This window comes from Rana temporaria, chromosome 5 (genome assembly GCF_905171775.1).
Source record: "Rana temporaria chromosome 5, aRanTem1.1, whole genome shotgun sequence".
Taxonomy (NCBI): domain Eukaryota; kingdom Metazoa; phylum Chordata; class Amphibia; order Anura; family Ranidae; genus Rana; species Rana temporaria.
This window is the reverse complement of record NC_053493.1, coordinates 31,360,243-31,381,324: the sequence shown is the minus strand read 5'-3', so window position 1 is coordinate 31,381,324 and position 21,082 is coordinate 31,360,243. Positions and strand designations below refer to the sequence as shown.

The window sequence follows — 21,082 nt, the reverse complement described above, 5'->3', positions numbered from 1 at the left end:
ATGCAGGAACTCTGCCGTCACCTTGAGGGACTAACCCAGGCGGTCCGAACCCTGCAAGAGGGTTATACAAGATTGGAGAACCGCGTCCAGGCCTTATCAGTTCCAGCTCCCACTGCTGCAGCCGCGGGTAATGCCACCTCACCTTCTGTGATCATGTTGCCACCAGAGCCCAAGGTCCCTACACCGGAGAGGTTTTCAGGGGATCGGAGCAAATATCGTGCCTTCCGGAACGCCTGTGAACTATTCTTTGCCCTGCAGCCGAGGACCTTTTCCTTGGAGGCCACCAAGGTGGGGTTCGTGATCTCACTTCTATCCGGAGAACCACAGGCTTGGGCCCATCGCCTTCTGGAACAAAAGAGCACTTCCCTGGACACCCTAACCACCTTCTTTCAAGCTATGTCCTTGCTTTACGAGGATCCACATCAAGCTGCCACCGCTGAGGCCGCCCTACATGCCCTCCAACAGGGTCGCAGACCAGCAGAGGACTATGTGTCTGAGTTTCGAAGATGGAGCTCAGACACCAGCTGGAATGATTCGGCCCTTTGCTACCAGTTCCGCCTTGGCCTCTCGGATTCACTTAAGGACGAGTTGGCTCGGGTAGGTGTCCCTGAGACTTTAGACGCCTTAATTAATTTGGCAGTCCAGATTGACAGACGCCTGAGAGAACGCCGGTCTGAACGAACCACCGGTCCGTCACGTCCAGTCTGGATGTTGCCGCGGGTACCCTCCTTCGCTAACTCAGCTCCACCGGTCCCAATGACCTCTTCACCACCCGACACTTCGGAACCCATGCAGCTGGGGCTCCTTCGTCCATCTCTTACCCCAGAAGAGCGCCAACGTCAAAGAAGCAATAATCTGTGCCTATACTGCGGGGAATCCGGACATTTCGTGAGATCCTGCCCGGCGAAGCTTCGTAAGTCCCTCTTTTTGTCGTCTGTCCATTTACCCGCTTTCCCCAAGAATTGCTCAACTCATCTGGCTGTCTCCGTTGTCTTTCAGCTCCCCGGAAGGAATATTCCGGTCCACGCCATAATTGATTCCGGAGCGTGCAGTGGTTTCTTGGACCAGTCCTTCGCCACCAGACACCGTATTCCTCTGCGTTATAAGACTATTGGACTTTCTCTACATCTTGCAGACGGATCTGCCTTAAAATCCGGGCCGGTTGTCCAAGAGACTTTGCCTCTGGCTACAACAATTGCCGACATCCACCACGAACTTCTGTGCCTAGATATTATCGAGTCACCCATATTTCCTGTTATCTTAGGTATGCCGTGGCTACAAGCCCACAACCCACAGATCAACTGGCTCTCTGGGGAAATTACCCTCAACTCTCCTTACTGTCGTCAACATTGCCTGCAAGTATCACCCTCCTCGTCTCCCCTGCTCTGCATGGACTCTGACCCTGAAAGTCGTCAAGTTCTTCCTAGTGCATACCACGACTTCCTGGACGTGTTCAGTAAGAAGGGAGCTGAGACCCTTCCTCCGCATAGGGCCTACGACTGCCCGATAGAGCTCCTCCCAGGAGCTGAAATTCCCTTTGGGAGAATCTTCCCCTTGACAGGACTTGAGCTTGAGAACCTAAAAACTTACATTGATGAAAATCTCAGGAAGGGGTTCATTCGCCCATCCACCTCTCCGGCAGGGGCTGGGATTTTTTTTGTAGAGAAGAAAGACCACTCCCTCCGCCCCTGTGTGGATTACAGGGAATTGAACAAAGTGACTATTAAAAATCGGTACCCGCTACCCTTGGTACCTGAGTTATTCCAACGCTTGGGCGCGGCAGTCATCTTCACAAAATTGGATCTCCGCGGGGCATACAACCTGGTACGGATTCGTGACGGGGACGAGTGGAAGACGGCCTTCCGAACCCGCTTCGGACATTTTGAATATCTGGTCATGCCCTTCGGGCTTTGTAACGCCCCTGCCACATTTCAACATTTTGTGAACGACATCTTCAGAGACTACCTCGACCTTTTTGTTATTGTGTACCTGGACGACATCCTCATCTTCTCCCCTTCCCTAAGCAAACATCGGGAACATGTGAGGTGTGTACTCGGCCGCCTACGATTGCATGGACTTTATGCAAAACCCGAGAAGTGTGAGTTCGAGCGCCAGGACATACAGTTCCTGGGTCTCATAATTTCAGTGGAAGGTATCAAAATGGATCCTCAAAAGGTCTCTGCAATCCTTGATTGGCCGGCACCCAAGGACAAAAAGGGTGTCCAGCGTTTTGTCGGCTTCGCAAATTTTTATAGAAAGTTTATCCGAGGGTTCTCCAGTATCATTGCCCCGATAACCAGCCTAACCAAACAAGCCAGTCGATTTCAATGGTCCCCAGAGGCCCAGTCGGCTTTTGAGAAGCTCAAGGACTTGTTCGTATCAGCATCCATCCTCAGACATCCTGACGCTAGCCTGCCCTACATCCTAGAGGTAGACGCTTCAGAAACCGCTGTTGGGGCGATCCTCTCCCAAAGACAGGGCCCCAAGGCTCTCTTACACCCTGTTGCGTTTTTTTCCCGCAAATTGTCTGAACCTGAAAGGAACTATGGTGTGGGGGACCGGGAACTGCTGGCAATCAAGGCCGCCCTGGAAGAGTGGCGATACCTTCTGGAAGGCGCAGCCCATCCGATCCTGATATATACTGACCACAAGAATCTTGAGTACCTCAAATCTGCTAAAAGACTAAAACCACGTCAGGCCAGGTGGGCATTATTCTTCACAAGATTTGTGTTCCACATAACGTACAGACCTGGGTCAAAGAATTCCAAGCCCGATGCCCTTTCCCGTATGTATGGTGACTCAGAAATCTCTACTCCTCCGGACACCATCTTGTCCTTCAAAAACTTCTTGCTTCTTCAAGAAGACCTGCTATCGCAAATCAAGCAAGCCTCTTCCAGCCTTCCTCCCCTACCGAGTTTGGATCTTCAGCTGAAGGATGGGTTGTTGTGGCATCAAGACAGAATTTTTGTACCTGAAGGTGTACGGGTCACCGTCCTAAGGTTTTGTCATGATCACAAGCTGGCCGGTCATTTTGGGGTGCACAAAACATCAGAGTTGTTACAGCGTACGTTCTGGTGGCCCCAACTTTTAACAGATTGCAGGAAATACGTGGAGTCTTGTGCCACTTGTATACGGAACAAGGGAAGTAAGTCTAGAGCCTGGGGATTACTGAAGCCACTGTCGGTACCAGAAAGACCCTGGAAGATGATCTCCATGGATTTCATCGTTGAACTTCCCCGGTCGGAGGGCTTTACCACCATCTTTGTGGTGGTGGATAGACTCTCCAAAATGGCTCACTTTTTGCCCATGAGGGGCACACCCTCTGCTTCCGAAACAGCAAGGATGTTCATCAAAGAAATTGTGAGACTCCACGGGGTCCCTGCAAATATTGTATCCGACCGGGGGGTACAATTTACGTCCAGGTTTTGGAGAGCACTCTGCGAAGCCCTTAATATCGGCCTGTCGTTCTCCTCAGCGTACCACCCGCAGTCGAACGGTCAGACGGAGAGAACTAATCAGACTGTTGAACAATACCTACGCTGTTTCTCTTCCTTTTCCCAAGAAGATTGGGCTTCCTTGCTGCCCCTAGCCGAGTTTGCGTATAATAACTCTATTCACTCCGCCACAAGACAATCTCCGTTTTATGCAAACTACGGCTTCCACCCCTTGTTCATGTCTAACTCCGTCCCTGAAAGTACGGTACCCGCGGTCCAGGAGACTTTGAACTTTTTCAGCACCAACAATAAGATTCTGCAGGAGACCATGACCAAGACGCAGGAGTATAACAAAGAGGTGTTTGACAGGAAAAGGAGGGGGGAGCTTAACCTAGAACCAGGAGACCAAGTGTGGCTATCCACTCAAAACCTGAAACTGGCATGTCCATCAAAGAAATTGGGTCCAAAATTTTTGGGTCCCTTTCCCGTCAAGAGGAAAATCAATAACGTGGCGTATGAATTGGAACTGCCTGAATCCTTCCGCATCCATCCAGTGTTCCACGTCACTCTTCTCAAACCTGACGTCCCTGATCCTTTCCCTCAGAGGGACACCGGGCCTCCTGAACCAGTTCTAGTCGACGGTGAGGAAGAGTTTGAGGTGGAAGCTATCCTGGACTGTAGGAAGAGAGGCGGCCAGATCCAGTTCTTAGTGAAATGGAAGGGCTATGGACCCGAAGATAATTCATGGGAACCAGAATGTAACATCCATGCGGAGAGATTGGTCCAGTCCTTTAAAGATGCTCATCCTCTTAAGTTGTCTCAGTTGGGCATCCGGAGGCTGCCCATTGGAGGGGGGCAATGTCATGAACAATCTCGGCCACTAGATGGCAGCAGCGGCACTTTGGCGCGCGCGGGCGCGCGCACTCGCAATCGCGGCGCAATCGCGGCACACTCGCGCACCGTAATGCGCACGGGCGCGCGCACCAGCGGCGGCAGCGTGCGTGCACGTGAGGACGCCGTTTTGGCGCCAAACTCGGGTTTAAAAGGATCCTGACCCCTGCACTCATTGCTGACCTGTCTACAGCGCCCCCTGTGACCCTTGTACCCTTGTTCCTGTTATACCTGATTCCTGATCACCCGGCTTGTACCTGTCTCTCCCTGCCTGCTGCCTGCCCTGACTACGGATCGCCTGACCATTCTCCTGCCTGACCCACTGTACTTCTGCTGCCCGCCTGTTGCCGACTCTGCCTGGATTTGACTCTGCTGAACTTCCGCACCTGTACCGGATCCAATACCCATCAGCGGATCCCTCTGCTGGGACTTGTCCCCACTGGACTACAATACACCTTCCCCGCTGTTGCTGCCTCATCTGCTTCCTGCATCTTCACCTGCCTATTGGGTCTGCCAGCCTGCACCTGCTTCCCTACGCTGTCCGGGACCTCTGGAGCTCTTCCCAGCTCAGCACCAGCGCTGCAACCGGCACTCGTGCAACTCTGTACCCCCGAGCCCCCTGTCTGCTCTATCAGGGGTCTCGTGGTCAGAGGAGCAAGGGCAGCCACTCCTTGCACGTCGGGCTCGCCAACCAGGTACGTGACAGCAGAGCCCTGTGCTTCCCACCCCTGTTCTTTCTGGCCCCCACTAGTGCTCTCAAGCTCCCCTATTGTTCGCCACCCCCAGTGCTCTCCACTCCCCCCTGCTCTTTGTACCCCCCAGTGCTCTCCAGCCCCAGTGCTCTCAGCCTCCCATGCTCTCCACCCCTGTTCTTTTTGGCTCCCCCCAGTGCTCTCAAGTTCCCCCCAGTTCTCTTCACTCCCCACCCTTGTGATCTCCACTCCCCCCTGCTCTTTGCCCCCATCCATGTTTTCTCCAAACCCGCCAGTGCTCTCAACTCCCCCTTCTCTCCAGCTCCCACCCAGTGCTCTCAATTCCCTTAGGACCAGAGGACAGGTTGACTGGGGCCAGAAAATGAGGACGCTGAAGGTGCAGGTGGCCAGGGACCACTCCTTCTCATAGCAAACAGATCCTCTGGAAGGAGCACTGTCCCCATTCAAAACGAGAACAGACCCTGCCTGCTGCTGGCCATCATGGATATCCTGCAGGCATTGAAGGTACCGTACCGAGCATCAAAAACACACATTCCCAGACAGGGACTGCAGGCTGGGACATGGGGCACAGGAGGGGCTGCAATGCTGGGCACAGTGAGGCTGCATTTGTGGGCAGAGTGAGGCTGCATTCATATGGCAAAATGAGACTGCATTTATGGGCACAGTAAGGCTGCAATGGTGGCACAGTGAGGCTGCAATGGTGGGCACAGTGAGGCTGCATTCACAGGCATAGTAAAGCTGCATTTGATGAGCACAGTGAGGCTGCAATGGTGGGCAGTGTGAGGCTGCAATGGTGGGAACAGTGAGGCTGCAATGGTGGACAAAGTGAGGCTGCATTGATGGACACAGTGAGGCTGCATTTGATTGGCACTGATGAGGCTGCATTGAGCTCTTGCATCATGTCTGCAGTCTCTGACCATCTCCTGTATCATGTCTGCAGTCTCTGAGGGAGTCTGGAGAGGAGTGAAGAGTGGGAGCACCCCCCGGGATGGTGGTCATGTGAGAAGTCAGACGTGTGTGGACTGTGGTGAGGAGACTATAGGATAAAACCAGAGCCACAGAGCTGGAGCCAACTGACTGAACCATGCATGGTGCACCTGAGAGGAGGTCAGTGACAGCACCGCTAGGCCAGTCTGAAGGGGGGAGCAACTACAGAACACCAAGGCTCTGAGGAAAGGGGTACGCCCCTGAAACGCGTCAGCCATACCACCGGTCAAATACGACTTGATCCGTATTGTCACCATGTTCGTCTGGCGTTGCTGTGTATCTGTGTACTATTTTCCAAAGCATGTTATACAACTCATTTTGTGAGTATAACCATTGTTTAATACATCTAATAAAACCCTTTTATACGGTATCACACTAGGTCGGTGCGCCCTCCTTTCTTTTTTCTTTTTTAGCCGTATGAATTCCCATTATTCTGAGGAGGGCTGCAAGGCCGCTGAATATACCCTGTAATTGGACCGTGTTACCCTATAGCAGGAGATACCAGAGCGCAGGAGAATTTTCTGTTTGAAGGGGGGGGGGGGTGGACGGTCACTGATGTAAGGGAGGAGTGAATATGATAATGTAAGGGGGCACTGATATAAAGATTTCCCCCTTATATCAGTAACCCACCCCCCTTACCTTAGTGTATTCTTTCTGCGGAAGGTGCCCCCCACGTTCTGAGTTTGTGTGGCCCCCCTTGACGATTGACCACTTTTTCCACTTTTTACTGGAATTTGCTTTTATATACATACATCCCTATGTGATTTCATATCTGTATTATCTATATAGAATGCACTCTTCAAATGTGATTTAAAATACATTGTTTTCCCTTTAATGAACAAGAAAATAATGACGTTATGCTGTTGGGCTGGTATAATAATGCTGTGGGGCTGGTATGAAATTTTTCCAGGGCGGGCAAAAAATGGCATGTCATGAAGGGTGGTAAATCTTCCTAAGCTGTAGTAGTTAAAGCCTGGGTAGAAAGAATGTTTATAAAAAAGAAACTCATTAAACAAATTTTATTTGTGGAAATATTGATTTGTTTAATCCAAACAACACAAAATGACAGATAATTTTATTAATACTTATAAAGTATGAACCTGTATCCAAAAATCACAAGACCCACTAGAATAACTTCTGACTGTGTCACTCCAATTGTAAACAGTATAATAATGCTGGTGATACATATGGATTGTTACTATGCATTTTTTTATGTACCTAATTATGTGATTTTAATTTTGTATTATTTTGTACTAATAAAACTATCAATTTGCTTATTATAATTTTTGAGTTTATGTTGTTTAAGCCAGTACCGAAAGTAAATTTTTCCTGTTTTGGGCGACCAGTTGGGAACTAATCTCCCAGTTGGGAGATTAAGTGGACTATATGAGATTTACTCCCAAACTTGGGTTCCTTGGAACAGTGCCAATCCTGACCTCCCCGGGGCCCGAAGCAGAATGACATGTCACATTAAAGTTGAGAAGCTGAAGCGGGGGGGGGGGGGGGGGGGCGGTGCCGACAGTGAGCCTATAGGGCGGATCGGCCCTGCCTTGGAATATATTGAAATTTTCAGAGGAAGGAAGGACCCTATTTGTATCGTGATTGACTCAATATTGCATTGAAGGATTTGCTGATCCTCCACTTTCCCTGTCGGCGGTTTTATATATATATATATATATTTTTTTTGTTCCCCCCCCCCTTTTTTTTTTTATTGAGGCGACTAAAGGAAAATGTGTTGTTTGTATACTTAGGATAGTAAGGGGAATTGAATTCAGAGTGTAGACTGCTCTATTTAAAGTTTATGATTTGATGTGCTTAGGATAAGGGTCGCTCTGTATGACGGTACATATAAGCCTATGAATTTGGACTGATGCTATATATTTGAATTTGTATAAAATTGAGTTATGTTAATTACTTGATGTATCAGATCAAATGGAACGACTATCCTATGTATAATGGATAATTAAAAATAAAAAAAATTGAAATAAGTGGACTATTAATTAGTGACCATCTGCCAGTTTTTGCAGTATATGACAACTACAGGTCCAATCAACCTGGTAAAAAAAAAAAAAATTGTATAGAAGAAGAACAGGAGAAACAATAACAGCATTTAAAAATGATTTAACTTGGAAGTTGTATATTATAGGAATACCATAAATAGTGCATATGATGAATTCTTAGGTACGGTAGTTGGCATGTGTGCATTGCTTTGTGTAAAATTGTTTTGCTTTTTGTACCTTTTTCTGTGAATTGTTTTCATGCCCATGTCACGCTTTTTCATTTTATTTGTGGTCACCCTGTAGTTTGTTCTTTATTTCTTGGAAAATAAAAACGTTTGAAAGTAATTACTGTATTTATCAGTGTATAACACAAACATGCGTATAACACGCACCCTAACTTTAAGAGGGAAGTTTCAGGATAATTTTTTTTACAGCCCCCTGTGTATAACACGCAGGCACAGTTTACCCTCTATTTTCAGGGTAAAAAAATGAGTGTTATATGCCAATAAATACAGTATATAACTCACACTGAAAAATAAAGCAATATTGATCATTTATGAGGCATGATATACAGTATGGATTACACAAATCCATTATTCTTATAGTTAAAACTCCTAAAATTCAAGGTGCAATTACAGACTGCACAAATAAAAATAATTTACTACCAGGAAATATAGAAAAAATATTTCTTATAAGGGAGAGGGTTATATTCTAGGGGGAATATTTAACCACTTCAGCTATAACACATACCCAGTGAAAAATGTCTTCATCAATTTAGGCCAATACTCAATCAAATCCAATGACAAAGGAGTGGGGGGGGGGGGGCAGGATCGAGCCTGCACATGTGCTTCCTATGTGTAATGATGAGGGCAGTATGGGGGAGGGGTCCTGTGTAATGATGAGGGCAGTATGGGGGAGGGGTCCTTTGTAATGATGGGGGTAGCATGGGGGAGAGGGTCCTGTGTAATGATGAGGGTAGTATGTGGGATGGGGGTCCTGTGTAATGATGGGGGTAGTATGGGGGAGGGGGTCCCATGTAATGATGAGGGTAAGTATGGTAGTATGGTTATGTGTGATTATGAAGGTAGTATGGGGGAGGGGTCCTGTGTAATGATAGGGGTAGTATGGGGGAGGGGGTCCCATATAATGATGAGGGTAGTATGGGGGAGGGGTCCTGTGTAATGATGGGGGTAGTATGGGGGAGGGGGTCCTGTGTGATTATAAAGGTAGTATGGGGGAGGGGTCCTGTGTAATGATGAGAGTAGTATGGGGGAGGGGGTCCTGTGTAATGATGAGAGTAGTATGGGGGAGGAGGTCCTGTGTAATGATGGGGGTAGTATGGGGAGGGGTCCTGCGTAATAATGGGGGTAGTATGGGGGAGGGGGTCCTGTGTAATGATGGGGGTAGTGTGGGGAGGGGTTACTGTGTAACGTGAGAGCAAAATTGAATGGGGGCTCAAGAATTTTGTTTGCACGGGGTCACATTAATATTAAAGACGTTGTTATATTTAGCAGACAAAAAGGAACCAAAAATGAGAAGTTAATTGTTGGGCTTTAATTTATAATGGACAAACAAATTGGAGTTAATATGTTTATTTACAGATTGAACCATGGATGACAAAGAGCCAGGAAAGCTCAAACAAGATACAACCTCTTACAATATTTTGGAAGGAATACAAAGCATTCCAATACATTCTCCACTTTAGAGAACAAATGATGGTGGTCCGAGGATGGTATCTAATAGGAATGCCCTCTTGGTGAGTGTCCATTGGCTGCCATAAAACAAAAACATAATTTACACAATACAATCAAGTCCATAATACCATGCATGATATAACTGTAGGAAAAACATGGAGAATCAGTTTTAAAAAAAAAGTTATTAATGCCGCAAAGGCTGTTTGTTTTTTCTTTTTTTTTAAATAATAAAGATGTTATACTTACCTTGCTTATCTGCTCAAGAGTATTGCACAGGAACAAGAACTTCAGCAGTCAGGTGCAGGGCACCATTGACTGCTGAAGTTCTTTGGTGCGGGCCTTTTTCGACACGTGTGCAGCAGATCGCACCGTTGCTGTTTGCAACCTGTGTCTGAAGCGGATCAAGCGTGGCCAGAACAGCAGCCGCTTGGGCACCACATGCTTGACCAGACATATGATGACCTGCCATGCAGTCCATTGGCAACAGCACTTGAAAGACCCACATCAAAGAAAAACACGGACTTCTCCCTGCTCTTCATCTGGGATCTCCAACCCCACTATACCTCCAGACCTCTCAAAAACCTGCACTGAGAGGAATGAAGGTATAGCAATAGGTGTGCCAAGTACTTGCAGCCAATCTGCTAGCGGTAAACCAACATCTGATTTTAGCAGGCAAATTTCATTACCCCAGTTGCTGAACCGTAAAAAGAAGTTCGCTCACAGCCATCTACATGCTCAGCGTCTGAATGCTAGCTGGGCCAAATTGCTAGCACTGCAACTGCTACCTTTTCAGCTGGTAGACTCTGCCCCCTTTCATGAATTTGTGGAATGTGCTGTACCACAGTGGCAGGTTCCAAAACACCATTTATTTTCACGGAAGGTCATTCCGGCTCTCTACCGGTATGTGGAAGGCAATTTTTTGGCCTTGTTGACCAGGTCAGGTTGCGATACATATATAGACACATGTATGACCTCTTGGTTAGACAAAAGGTCATACATGTGTCTATATATCTACCACAACCACTACATTGTATGGATTTGTATACATTGGGCAGATCCAAGTACCTTTGCGCCGGGCGCAGCGTATCTAAGATACACTACGCCGCCGTAACCTATTCATATTTTTTTGAAAACCTCAACGAATTTGCGCCGTAAGTTACGGCGGCGTAGTGTATCTCTGGCGGCGTAAGGGTGCGGAATTCAAATGGAAGTAATGGGGGCGTGTTTTATGTAAATACGCCGTGACCCGACGTAAACAACGTTTTTTTTTAACTGCGCATGTGCCGTCCGTGGGGGTATCCCAGTGCGCATGCTCGAAATTAAACCGGAACCAGCCAATGCTTATGACGGTGACGTCATTCTACGCAAAGTCCTATTCGCGAACGACTTACGCAAACAACGTAAAAATTTAAAAATTGTACGCGGGAACGACGGTCATACTTAACATTGAGTACGCCTCAGAATAGCAGCTCCTACTATACGCCGGAAAAAGCCGAACGCAAACGACGTAAAAAAATGCGCCGGCCGGACGTACGTTCGTGGATCGCCGTAACTAGCTAATTTGCATACTCGAAGACGTACACCTGTCGGATCTAGCCGAGATGCCGTCGTATCTTGTTTTGAGGATTCAAAACAAAGATACGACGCGGGAATTTTCAAATTACGCCGGCGTATTAATAGATACGCCGGCGTAATACCTTTGTGGATCTGCCCCATAGTTCTTTATGACATAGGGCCAGATTCACAAAAGAGATACGACGGCGTATCTCCTGATACGCCGTCGTATCTCTGTTTCTATCTATGCGACTGATTCATAGAATCAGTTACGCATAGATAGCCCTAAGATCCGACAGGTGTAATTGTTTTACACTGTCGGATCTTAGGATGCAGTACCGCGGCCGCCGCTGGGGGGAGTTTGCGTCGTAAACCAGCGTCTGGTATGCAAATTAGGAGTTACGGCGATCCGCGATGGTTTTTCGCGTTCGCTACGTCGCCGCTAGTCTAGTTTCCCGTCGCAAAGTTAGTCTTTTTTTTGGTGCCCTAACTTTAGTCAGCAAACGTATTGCTGTCTAAAGTATGGCCGTCGTTCCCGCGTCGAAATTTAAAAATGAACGTCGTTTGCGTAAGCCGTCCGGGAATACGGAATTACGCTACGCGCGTTGGCGTTCGAAAAACTGACGTCACGGCGCGCAAAGCACGATGGGAATTGCGCAACTGAGCATGCGCAGTAGGTCCGGCGCGGGAGCGCGCCTAATTTAAATGGCACACGCCCATTTGAATTGGCCCGCCTTGCGCCGGAGGCCGACGGCGTAGGTTTTCATCGCAAGTGCTTGGTGAATCAGGCACTTGCGATGAAAAATTGCGGCGGTGTAACGTATCTACGATACGTTACGCCGCCGCTCACCTACGTGAATCTGGCCCATATTTCTGAAATCCGACTGTGTGTGTTATTAGAGTACCATTTCACAATAATGTTGTTTTTGTTAAGCCAAAGGTGATTTAAAGAGTCATTGTAATCATTTGATGAAGATTTTTCTTTTATTTGTTCACTTTGCCAATAAAAAAATAAAAAAGTTTTCGATTTGACCAATGTTTCGATTTGAACATGTCGGTTCAAAAAATACATAAATTGAATCCCGAATACGTATTGAACGCATCAACCGAATTTAACTAAAAAAAATAACTAGATTAACGAATCTAAATGAAACAAAACATATTTTTTTTGTCATGCACATGCCTATTGGTTTCTATGCAGAGCTGCATCAGATTTTGCACTCTGCAGTTTCAGTAAATCAACCCCTATGCGTTCTCCTGGCAGGGGGGTATGCAGAGCTGCACCAGATTTTGCACTCTCCAGCTTTAGTAAATAACCCCCAGTGATTATTGCTAGTGGCTATAACAGCTGCTAGCAATCATCACATGTAAAACCCGGCAGACTGGTTGTATCAACTTGGGTAAATTCAACCTGCATATGCATGGATTGAATCTTGACCGGTTCCTGTTGAATAATAATAGCACATCTCGTGGCCCTTACATGGGCCGACTATTGGGGGCAAGTCAGTCTGAGACTGGAAAAAAAAAACATAAGCTCCTGTATATAAAATATCAATGGAAAAAAATATAATGTGCAGGGGGTTAGACAAAAAAAAATGGAAACACTACATGATTTTCAGGTGTAGGTGTGAAAGTGACGACACGCGTTGATGGTGGAAGTGATGTAATATTATTTTGCTTCTGCTGTGTGATGAGACACCTTGCTAACAGGTAGGAAGCTTAGCTTTCATCATTTACTCTCTGTGCTGCTAGCAGTGTTGCCAACCGTCAATGTTTTTACTGGCAGCCAGTTAAAAACGGGCACTTTTCTTTCACGGCCAGTAAATGTCAGTGATAGAAAAAGGTTGCCAGTAAAAAATATGGCTGTGACGCCAAGACTATCCGAATGCCTGCTGCAGTGTGTTCAGGCTTGGGGGCTGGTCTGGCGGAGGCATGCCTGAGTGTGTTATGGTGCAAGGTCGAGAGTAGTGGCCAGAGCCTCGTGTGCGGGTCTGTGGAAGGTGGAGCAAAGCAAGCCCGGAGCGGGATTGTCATTGCTGTTTGGACTGGAGTGGACTGAAGGGACCACCTGGCTTGAAGAGAGACCGTCACTGTGACATCGTCATCTGTGCTTCTGCACACTGCTGTCAGTGTCACTGTGAGAGCCAATTTCATGTGTGTGTGCCGCCCATTCTAATTTTCCTCTTCCTGAGCTTTTTACTATATTGAAAATAAAATAAGAAAGATTTTCTTTGCCTTAATATCACATTGCTAATTGAATATTGTACTTGTTTGTAGCCTAAATACTGAAATTTGCACTTAAAAACTGTAATTTTTTTACTTTTGGAAATGCCAGTAAAAACTTGTCTGTAAGGAAAGGGGTGATCTCTGATAGCGCATATCTGGGAAAGCCTATGGCGATGAATAGTGTGGCAACCTCAGCCTGGACGCATTTCACTCTGCCCCCTTGAGCTTAGTAACAGGGTTGCCACTCTATTCACCTCCATAGGATGTGCACCATCAGGGATCACCCTTTTCCTTTTTAAGCCATTGCAGGAGTCGGGATGGGCTCCATCCCTCGCTAGCACTCTCAGCAGCAGATGTGAAGGAGCCCACCTGTATACTCTTGTCCACCGAGCCTGAGCGACACGCAAAGAGAAAACAGGTCATGAAAACTTGTCTGCGCCAGTACATTTTGGGTGTTCAATCTGGTAGATTGGCAACCAGTCGGCCCGTCCCTTAGGGGCACACAGGGGCTTCCCCACCAGTCATGCATCCGGCCCCTTGATCTACATGCAGGGTGTCAGACGTATGGATTCCATCGTTTTTTTTTTTTTCCTTGAAGCACTGGGCCAGATTCACAGAAAAAGTACGCCGGAGTATCCGCTGATACTCCGGCGTACTTTCAAATTTGCTGCGTCGTATCTTTATTTTTAATCCTCAAACCAAGATACGACGGCTTCTTGCTTCGATCCGACTGGCGTAAGGCTTTGTACGCCTTCGGATCGTAGATGTAATACTTCGGCACCCGCTGGGTGGAGTTTGCACCATTTTCCGCGTCGGGTATGCTAATTAGCTGTTTACGGCGATCCATGAAGGTACGCGCGTTCGTCGCATTCTCTTACGTCGTCGCTAGTCGGCTTTTCCCGTCGTAAAGTTAAGGCTGCTATTTTATGCCTTATATTTAGACCAGCCATGTTAAAGTATGGGCGTCGTTCCCGCGTCGAATTTAATTTTTTTTTTTTTTGCGTAAGTTGTCCGGGAATAGGAAAGGACGTAGCGCACGTCGCCGTTCAAAAAATTACGTTGGTGCGACGTCATTTCGCGCAAAGCACGGCGGGAAATTACAAAACGGAGCATGCGCAGTACGTTCGGCGCGGGAACGCGCCAAATTTTTTTTTTTTCAAATAACAGTTTTTTTTTATTTTTGTAAAAGGTCAATACAAAATATAGCAGCATTTCAAGTGTAAGAGAAAAAGGGTGATACAAAATTCCAGCTGAATGTACTTACACCGTAGCTTCATACTTGGTTATATGATCAGTAACATGTAAAACAACTAGAGATCAACGAAGAGGGGAAGAGGAAAGAGGGGATGGGGTGAGGAGAAGGAAATAGGAGAGAAGGACAGGCGAGGAAAAAAAGGAGAAGAGGGGAGAGGATAGGAGAGGACAGAGAGGGGGGGGGGGCAGGCGGGAATGTCGGGGGAAGTAATGTACCTTGGTGGCCTGTCATCGGTTCACGGCGGATCCTCCTCTGGAACGCGCCTAATTGAAATGATACACGTCCCATTTGAATTAGGCGGGCTTGCGCCGGACAGATTTACGCTACGCCACCGCAAGTTTACAGGCAAGTGCTTTGTGAATCAAGCACTTGCCCATAAAACTTGCGGCGGTGTAATGTAAATGACATACGTTACGCCGCCGCAAATGTACATGAATCTGGCCCAAAGGTTTTATTAGGCTTCAAAAAGGGTGGGCTCAGGGCACAGAGCACTGTGCCCAAAGCCCACCCAGTTGTCTGACAATAGCGAATAAATATTGTAACACTGATTATCCTCACGGCCAATCAGGAATCCATCACCTGATTGGCCAAAAGGAGATTCGATCAGATTGGCCGCCAGGAGGAGGAGGAGGGATGAGTTGCAAGGGAACCGATAAAGCAGCTGCCCGCAGCCTGGAGAGAACCCGTCACCACACCGGAGCGCTGCCCATGAGATATGGTAAATGTGAGGCCCTGACTGACTGGCAGACTGGGGGAGGGGGTGGTGTTGGGTGGATTGTTTGCCACCGCCCCAAAAAAAACACACCACCAGTGGCAACACCTGCTGCTAATAATATGGAGTTCTGTCAGAGCTTGCAGAGTTTCAAAGAGTGCAAATTGTTGGTGCCCGCTTAGCTGGTGCCCTTGTGACTGAAATTGCCAATGTATTTGCCATGTCGTGAGGTACAGTATCAAATGTTATCATGGCATATACAGTCTCCGGGAATTCATCGTCTGATAAGCATATGGTCAGCTGACCCAAAGAAACAAAAGGACATTGTGCAGAACTGTGACTGCTGCAAAAGTGAATCTGATTCCCTGTACACACGATCACTTTTTGTCATGAATTTTTTTTTCATTTTTCATCATGAAAAAAACTAAATTTTTCCAACTTCATCATTTAAAATGATGTTTCCCACACACCATCGTTTATGAAAAATGATGAACAAAGTGACGGCACTCTAAAGGGGAAGTTCTATTCGCCTTGAGGCTGCTTTTAGCTGATTCCTTGTTAGTAAAAGACGATTCATGCTTGTTTGTCTTCTACAGCGTGATGAATGTGCTTACTCCATTATGAATTGGTAGTTTTACCTCCCGTCTCATAACTTGCTTCTGGGCATGTGCGAGTTTAAAACGTCGTTTTTGCCCACACACGATCAATTTTTACGACTCAAAAAACGTCATTTTTAAAAACGACATAAAAAATTGAAGCATGTTTGAATTTTTTTTTGTCATTTTTCAGAAGACGGAAAACGATGTGAAGCCCACACACGATCATTTTAAATGAGGTTTTTCAAAAAGGCATTTTATTTCATAACAAAAAACGACCATGTGTACGCGGCATCAGTCCCATGAAGAAAGAAAATTAATTGGCAACTTCAGTCACAGAGGCACTGGCTAAGCGGCACCAACAGTTTGCCCTCTTTGGAGCTCAGTTGGCTCTGACACTAATCCGTATAACTAGTAGTGCCAGGGCCGTCTTTAAGGCAGGGCAAAAGGGACAGCTGCCCTATCATTGTTGTGGCGCCCAAAGCAGCTGCCTCATACTTGCCAACTATCCCAGTTTAAATTCCCTTGTCCCTTGAAGTTTAAGTCCTGTGCTGTGTCCTGATATCTCAGTGTGAAGTGCTGCAACTAACGCTGCCCAGCTCTGCCCTATTGTTGTGTATAGATGGCTCACCTGCAAACCCTGTGTTTACATGTAAATAACAGTCATTCATATGTAAATACCGGGAGCATTCGTATGTAAATAGCACCAGGATTTATATGTAAATAGCTGAGGCCGGCAGCATTCAGATGTAAATAAAGACGGCTTTCATATGTATATCGTGACCCTCTGCAGTGAGGAGATGATGTGCTTTAACCTGCGTGGCGGTATTCCCGAGTCTGACTCGGGGTTAGATTTTCCTGCTGCGAGCGGTAACCCCGAGTCAGACTCGGGCTCGCCTCGCTAGATCCACAGGCAGTGTTTACTTACCTTGTCCCTGGATCCAGCGATGCCACCGCGCTGTGTGAGCGAGCGGGACCTCGCTCGATTCACACAGCGTCCTCCTGTGCCGCCGATCTCTGTTACGACGCACGGGGACGGAGAACGGCGCCAAATTCAAAAAAGTAAACAAACACATTACATACAGTATACTGTAATCTTATAGATTACAGTACTGTATGTAAAAAATACACACCCCCCTTGTCCCTAGTAGTCTGCCCAGTGCCCTACATGTACTTTTATAAAATAAAAACGTTTCTTTCTCCCTGCAAACTGTAGATTGTCCATAGCAACCAAAAGTGTCCCTTTATGTCAAAAATAGTTTTAGATCAGCTAAAAAACAGCGATAATAAATTATAATCACTTGCAGAATTGTGCGATAGCGATTTGTGGGGAAATTTGTCATAAAAAATAAAAATAATGAGCAACTGAGCAAATTTCAGTGATTTTGATTTGATTACATTATTGAATATTTTTTATTATAATAATATTATTATTTGTTATAATTATTTATAATTATTTATTATATTATAATTTATAATTTTGTTTTTAAAAAAATGTCATACTCGGGATGCCTATTAGAATCTTATTTGGTCAGATTTAAGTGAGTTATTCCTAAGAATTGCAGGCCTACAGTATAAAATGCCAAATTTCCTTGCAAATAATGGTACCGCTTTTAGCATGTTTTTTCTGAAAGAATCATACAGCCAGGGAGGTTAACCTCTAGCAACCAGTCAGTGAGCAGTATTACTGTACAGTAATCTCTAGCAACCAAACAAGAAGAAATCATGTGCTGTAACCTCTAGCAACTAATCAGTGAGCCGTAATGTGTGCTGAAACCTCTAGCAACCAGTCAGTAAGTGGTAATGATATGCTGTAACCTCTGGCAACTAATCGCAATCACTGCCTGATCTGATACAATAAAGTCTAGCTGATATTTGTTGTATGTCTCAGAGCAGGTGGAGAGCGAAATTGCATGAGGGGATCCCAAGAATTTTTTTTCTCAACATTAAAGATGGCCCTGAGTAATGCACACAGTGAATGACAGAAGTGAGGCTTCCCACCTGTTAGCAAGGTGTCTCATCACCGAGCGGCAAAAAAAGAATGCTCCATCAATTCCGCTTTTAATGCAAAACATGTCGTCACTTTCACACTTGCAAATCACGTAGTCTTTCCATTTTGTTGTCTAACCACTGTAATAACCTCATGGCTAGTGTACTTTTACAATGTCATACTGTGGATATACAAGTCATGAATCAATATTGAGCAATGCACAATGATGAACAGAAAAAATACCTGATTTGCACGCGTTCTCGCAGTCTTCCTCGGAAAGAAAGTTGTTCTCATTTCCGTTACAACCACCATAGATGAAAGTCTTGCAAATGCCCGTCTCCTGATCATAGTAATAGCGTTGAGTGTACGCTCTACAGTCACCGGTTTCTGGAGACATCTCACAGATTCCTTTTGAAGAAAAAAGCAACATCTAAATATCACTAAGTAGCAATGGAAAGGATAATTGGCGATACATATGACTGTTATCAGTGCCGGCCCAAGACATTGTGCTGCCTGGTACCAAGAATGAAATGCTACCCCGGAAAAAAAATAACGCCCACCAAAATGGCCCCACATCCATTATTTTATATCATGATAACTAAAGTGGACCTATCATGGCTCTATACATGTATATAGGAGTATAAAAAGGACCTGTTATGGCTCTATTCATGCAATTAACCCCACAGTGGAGCGGAGAGCAGAACAAGAGGAGCGGTCGGGCGGAAATTAGCCCCACAGTGGAGTGGAGAGTGGAGCTGGTGGAATGGGATGGTGTGCAGGCAGGAAATTTGCTGCCCCCCTGATAGTGCTGCCTGGTACAATGGTACCATCGGGTCCCATGGTAGGGCCGGCCCTGACTGTTATGCCGTGTACACACGATTGAACATTCCGACAACAAAACCATGGAATTTTTTTCCGACGGATGTTTGCTCAAACTTGTCTTGCATACACATGGTCACACAAATGTTGTGGAAAATTGCGAATGTCAAGAACGCGGTGACTTACAACACGTACGACGAGCCGAGAAAAACGAACTTCAATAGCCAGTGCAGCTCTTCGGCTTGATTCCGAGCATGCGTGGAATTTTGTGCGTCTGAATTGTGTACACACGCTTGGAATTGCCGACAAAAAAGTTTAGTTGTCGAAAAATTTGAGAACCAGCTCTCAAATTTTTTTGATGTCGGGGTAGAGTTAGGGGTAGGGTTAGGGGTGGGGGTAGGGTTAGGGTTGGGGTTAGGGTTTCCCATTGAAGAATAAGGCTAGGACTCAGGAATTAGAACAGGGACCTCCCCCAGAGGTCAAAGGTCACATGGGCGTGGCTGTCCCATCCCCACCAAAGTGTACCGCATACCCCAACTAAGTCAGGAAATGAACAAGTCAGGGAAAGCGTTTTGCTACCCCAGCAAATGTCCGATGGAGTCTACACATGGTCGGAATTTCCGACAAAAGGCTCCCATCAAACATTTGTGGTCGGAAATTCCGTCCGCGTGTACGCGGCATTAGAGTTGCGCTGAAAAGTGTAATCCATAGATGGATACAGCACTAATGAATCAATATTGAGCCACATACAATGATGCACAGAACAAATACCTATTTTGCACTTGTTCTCACAGGCTTCCTGAGTAAGAAAGTTGTTTCCATTTCCTTCACATCCGCCATAGAGGAATTTCTGGCAAGTGCCCGTCTCCCTATCATAGTAATAGCGTTCCTCAATTGCCTTACATGGACCAACAACTGAAGGCAAGTCACAGACTCTACCTGAAAAAAAAAAATATATATTAATGATAATAAAACAACAAGGGAAATTATAATAATTATGTACTGTTGGGGTCGTACTGTAAAGTCATCGGGGATGGATACACCGCTAATTAAATAATATTGAGCAACATACAATGATAGTTACATAGTTGGTAAGGTTGAATAAAAACAATAGTCCATCCAGTTCCACCTGTGTTGGTGTGTGTTTGTGTTTGCATGTAGAAAATAATTTCTTATATCCCTGTATATTGTTTTTTGCTAAGATGCACATTCAAAAGTCTTTTAAAACTATCCCTACTTCCTGTCGACACCACCGATTGTAGAAGGGGGTTCCACATCCTTACCACCTTCACAGTGTATGCAGCTTAAAGAGGTTGTAAAGGTAAATATTTTTTCACCTTAATGCATCCTATGCATTAAGGTGTAAAAAACATCTGATGGTACCGCCCCCCCCCCCGAATCCCCGTTTTACTTACCTCACCCCTCAAAAGCCCCGCGTTCGTCCCAGTCATCCTCTTTGGTTCCCAGCCTGGCCGTTGATTGGCTAGGTTGGACCAATTGATGACAGAGCAGCCATTGGTTGGCACTGCTGTCAATCACATCCGATGACGCAACGCGCCGGGGGGCGGGGCCGAGTGATACAGTCGGCGGCTATGCCCGCCGTTGTATATCGGGAACGCGCCCGCAAAAGCTTACCACCATGCGAGCTGGCATGAAGGTGGAAAGCTCTTGCGAGGAGTAGCCGAAACAGCCGCCGAGGGACCCCAGAAGATAGGGTTCGGGGACACTCTGTGCAAAACGAGCTGCACAGTGGAGGTAAGTATAACATGTTTGTTATTTTACGAAAAAAAATGTTTTCCTCTAGTGTTCCTTTAAGGTTAAACCAATTCTCCTCCAGTCTCATCATGTGGCACCGTGTCCTTTTACACTCTCTGGAACTAAGACATTTCATACTTACACTGAGATCACCATTGAGATATTTGTATATTGCTATCACATCTCCTCTCAAGCATCTCTTCTCCAGGGAAAATAAATTTAGCGCGTATAGTTGTTCTTCATAATTGGTCCTCCAGTCCCTCCAGTCCTCCAGTCCCTTTATTAACCACTTAAGGGCCGAGCCTCTTTCTGAGATTTGGTGTTTACAAGTTAAAAACTGTTTATTTTGCTATAAAGTTACCTAGAACCCCCAAACATCATTATTATTTTTTTCTAACACCCTAGAAAATAAAATGGCGGTCTTTGCAATACTTTTTGTCACAGCATATTTGCACA

The 21,082-nt window shown here is 46.1% G+C and overlaps 2 protein-coding genes across 3 annotated transcripts in view; one reads left to right on the top strand and one right to left on the bottom strand.

Moving 5' to 3' along the window:
- Positions 1-7,382, top strand: PEG10 (paternally expressed 10). Its single transcript, XM_040354284.1, has 2 exons — positions 1-4,395; positions 7,332-7,382. The coding sequence occupies exons 1-2, from the start codon at positions 1-3 to the stop codon at positions 7,380-7,382; spliced, it is 4,446 nt and encodes a 1,481-aa protein (XP_040210218.1).
- Positions 7,383-9,601: 2,219 nt separating this feature from the next.
- LOC120939903 (papilin-like) overlaps positions 9,602-21,082 on the bottom strand; it is a 56,550-nt gene continuing 45,069 nt past the window's right edge. For both annotated transcript variants that reach the window (XM_040352331.1, XM_040352332.1), the window contains exons 17-19: positions 19,643-19,810; positions 18,296-18,460; positions 9,602-9,796 (exon numbers count right to left, since the gene is read on the bottom strand). In XM_040352331.1, the coding sequence (XP_040208265.1) occupies positions 9,762-9,796; positions 18,296-18,460; positions 19,643-19,810 (368 nt within the window). In that variant the 3' untranslated portion in view covers positions 9,602-9,761. The remainder of the gene's footprint in view (positions 9,797-18,295; positions 18,461-19,642; positions 19,811-21,082) is intronic.